This window comes from Cariama cristata, unplaced genomic scaffold (assembly GCF_000690535.1).
Source record: "Cariama cristata isolate BGI_N322 unplaced genomic scaffold, ASM69053v1 scaffold40631, whole genome shotgun sequence".
Taxonomy (NCBI): Eukaryota; Metazoa; Chordata; class Aves; order Cariamiformes; family Cariamidae; genus Cariama; species Cariama cristata.
In genome coordinates this window covers 315-3,810 of record NW_009598252.1, presented here as the reverse complement: position 1 = coordinate 3,810, position 3,496 = coordinate 315, and the positions used below count along the sequence as shown (strand labels likewise).

General features: G+C 53.9%; 1 protein-coding gene across 1 annotated transcript; it reads right to left on the bottom strand.

Annotated features, from left to right (window-relative positions):
• Positions 1–420: 420 nt before the first annotated feature.
• On the bottom strand, positions 421–1,625 carry CMKLR1 (chemokine-like receptor 1). The gene has a single exon (XM_009709202.1). It carries the CDS (start codon positions 1,570–1,572, stop codon positions 487–489), a length of 1,086 nt encoding a protein of 361 aa, XP_009707504.1. The 5' UTR covers positions 1,573–1,625; the 3' UTR covers positions 421–486.
• Positions 1,626–3,496: the final 1,871 nt, after the last annotated feature.

Here is a 3,496-nt window from a genome sequence, read left to right as displayed (position 1 = left end):
GTAGCTATATGTATACATAGGACACAGGAAGAGCATCACCAGTTTTACCCTAGCAGGTATCATCCGTGGCAGGTGCCCACCCAGCCACCCATCTCGGGAGCCTGGCAGCAGAGGTGGCTTCCCAGACACATCCTCCACCCAGTCTCCCCATAACGATGTCTCTAGAAACGGGAGGAACGCCCTTGCTAGGTCAGGTAATGCATAGATTAGACAGGAATGTCCCGAAACATTTTCTTAAATAGTTTGGTGCAATCATCTTTGCAATGGCAAAGAAAGATTAAGGGCGGTTGTATCTTCTCCACATGCACAGAGAGGTGGTCTTCAACTCCTGCCAGTCCCCAGGCAGCAAGACCAGTCAAAGAATACGCTGTAGGACCGTGCTTGTCCCACACCAGGGGCCGCTGCAAGGGTGATCACCATTGTCACCATGGTGGGCATGAGCAACATTGGAGGACTATGGCCCTCCTGCAGGCACCCAGGATGAGTTTAGAGAACTGTCGTCTCCTTCTCGGTCATTGAAGACATCTTGGAGAAGCTCCTGTGAACAATACTGGAGTGGCCCGTCTCCTCGCTGAGAGCATTCACCAGTCTGGAAAGGATGGTGACCTTAAACTTCTTAAAGTCCTGGCCCATGAAGACGTAGAGGACGGGGTTCATACAGCTGTTGGAGGCAGCGAGCGCCGTGGTTATGGGGATGCTGATCTCAAACACGGAGCGTGGGATCGTGTCAGGCTCTGTTTCCAGGAGGTTCAGGAGGTGATAGGGACTCCAGCAAAGGAAGAAGGTGACTATAATGCTGACGATGATCTTGAAGGGCTTTTTGGACTTGGCAAGGCGGTTTCGACGCAAGTTGAAGGCAATGGCGATGTAGCAGAAAGTGATGATGGTTATGGGAAGGATGTACCCGGCGAGGAACCTGGTGATGTTCACCGTTCGGTGCCTCATTAGGGCCAGGGCTTGGTAAGACTTATTCCTGGAGAGGGAAAAGTTGCTAAAACAAATCACAGAGTTGCGAGCTTGTGCCGTGTCTCGGAAGACAAGAGACGGGCAGCTCATAATGATGCCGATGGTCCAAATAATCAAGCAAACTAAATAGGCTAGGTTGGTCGACCGATGGTTTTGAGACCAGACGGGAAAAACCACTGACACGTAGCGATCGAAGCTGATAGTGGTGAGCAGAAGGACACTGGTGTACATGTTGAGGATGAGGAGGAAGGAGTTCAACTTGCACATGACCGTCCCAAAGATCCAGTTGTACCGCATGGCCGTGTAAGCAATGTTTATGGGCAGGAAAATGTTGAAGAGGAAGTCGGCGACGGCCAGGTTGAGGAACCAGATGGCGTTGACCGATTTCTTCATCTTCAGAGTTATGATTGCAATGACAAGGCCGTTCCCCAGGATGCCCAACACACAGGACACGCTGTAGATGACAACAGAGAGGATCCTCGCAACGTCCTTCGGGTCGTGGGATGGGTCTGTCCACACGCTGCTGGTCTCCTCATAGGGGTAATCTAGGTAGTCGCTGTAGTTATCGCCATCATCCAAGTAACTGGACAAATTGGAAAGCGCCATTATCTGTGAACAAACTATGGCCTGGTCAGTCCCAGCTCTCCGGCCGGTGATGTTTCTCTGCATGTTTCTGCTCAGCAAACGCACGGTGTTAATCACAACGAGCATAGCCCACGGGAGCGATGTTCGCCCTGCCACGCACGTGGGCACGAGGGTCCATGGAGAGAGGGGCTGGAGCACACAGGTACGGGGGATCCCGTGGGGACCCCACCGCTGGCCCCAGAGGAAGATGCTCCCAAGGTTCCTCACGGGGTTCCCACCCCCCAACCACGAGACAGCAGCTCCCTGAGCCACAGGACGTGATTCAGTCCCTCGTCTCCACCAGGATGTGGCTGTAGCCTCATCCTGCAAAAAACATCTATTTCCCGCTTACTTCCAGAGGAAAAATTAGGATGATGCTTATTGACAGCTTTGAGACCTTCCAACCTGTGTTACACCCTCTCACCTCTCCTCTCCGGCACGGTGGCCGTGCTCCTGGCACAGCTGGATGTTTGGTGGGACGGGGGCAGAGGCGGCAGCTCGGCGTCCCACAGCACAAAGGCAGCTCCCTCCACGCGGGTCTAGGGATGGAGCTGTAATATTAAAGCCGAGATCAACCAAAGGCCATCCACCCTTGGGTGTGGGGTTAAGGGAGGAATCAGAGACTTGGCCATCGCCGTGATTTCACCCTGTGCAGCCTCCTCGGCAGGTTGGTGCTGCCCCACTCCTCGGGGGGGCTGTGCTGGCCTGGGGACCCCCCCCCATCACGGATCTGGTGAAGTCAGCGTCCTGTCGTGACCCCAGCAGCTTTTGGGATAACCCTGTACAGAAATCCTGTACCGCACACTCAATACAAGCGTCCAAGACGAGCCAGCATCGGTAGGTACACGCAAAGAACCCTACAATCAAGCCCACAGTAATGTTATTATAAGTAATTAAAGTCATAAATATGCGTGAGGTGCCTGCACTCTCACACCGTTATTTCTCTGATTAAATCGGTGCCCCGCGTGTTTTAAAAAGTGAATTGTGAGAACTAACAGCATCGTTTGCCATAATCAGAAGCCAGTCTCCACCAGTCACTTAAAGCTCTGCCTTCAATGAGTTCAACCGCTCCCCTGGGAAAAGACACGGTGAGTTAAAGCCAAGAGCACCCAAAACTAATTAGCAAAGCCCAAGCATGCCAGAGCGAGTCGCGGCAAGAGGGGCGAGAGCTGTGTGAACCCTGGCACGGGGCACCGCATTTGACCTTGCCCTTGTGGGAAGGACGTGGCTTTGCCCAGCCAGGCTGGACCCTCCTGTTTTCAGGGAGTTTTAGCTCAAAGGTGGCCCTGAGCATCCCCCTCCCCGCCAGCCCTGCTTTCAAATCCTCACGGCGTTTGTGTTGTAACCTATTGTTTCTCCCTGGGCTTTTCCTCCTGTTCCTTCCTGCGATTGCTGCCGTTCCCATCACCGCAAAGTCCCCGGCCGGGGGCTTAAATCACAGCTCCATGACCTCCCTCCTTGCTGAGCTGCAGCAGAAGAGAACCGGTCAGAATAAATAAGGTTTTAGCGCAAAGCTTGTGAATTAGTTTGAGCTGGAAGGAGGCCTTGCCCTGGCAAAACCTTGAGCGTCGAAAGGATGAATTCACGTTGATGATGCGGTGGAAGTAACGGTATCAGCAGAACCGGCTCCTAGAGCGCTGACTGTTAATGTTCCTGGGTAATGAGCCGTCCTGCCCGTTGCCTTTACGGACCAGCGCTTTTCATGTCATCACCTTTCCAAAGGCAAAGCAGCAGAAAAGTGGGGGAGCCCGGAGCCCCACATCCATCCCACCCCACCCCATCCCACCACCCTCAGCCAAAGAGCCCCAAAGCTCCTGGGACTCGCTCTGCCACCAGCGAGAAACCCCCAAGAAATGTCACCCGCCTGCCATTTCCACAACGGTGTCACCCGTGGGGTCCCCGGGGA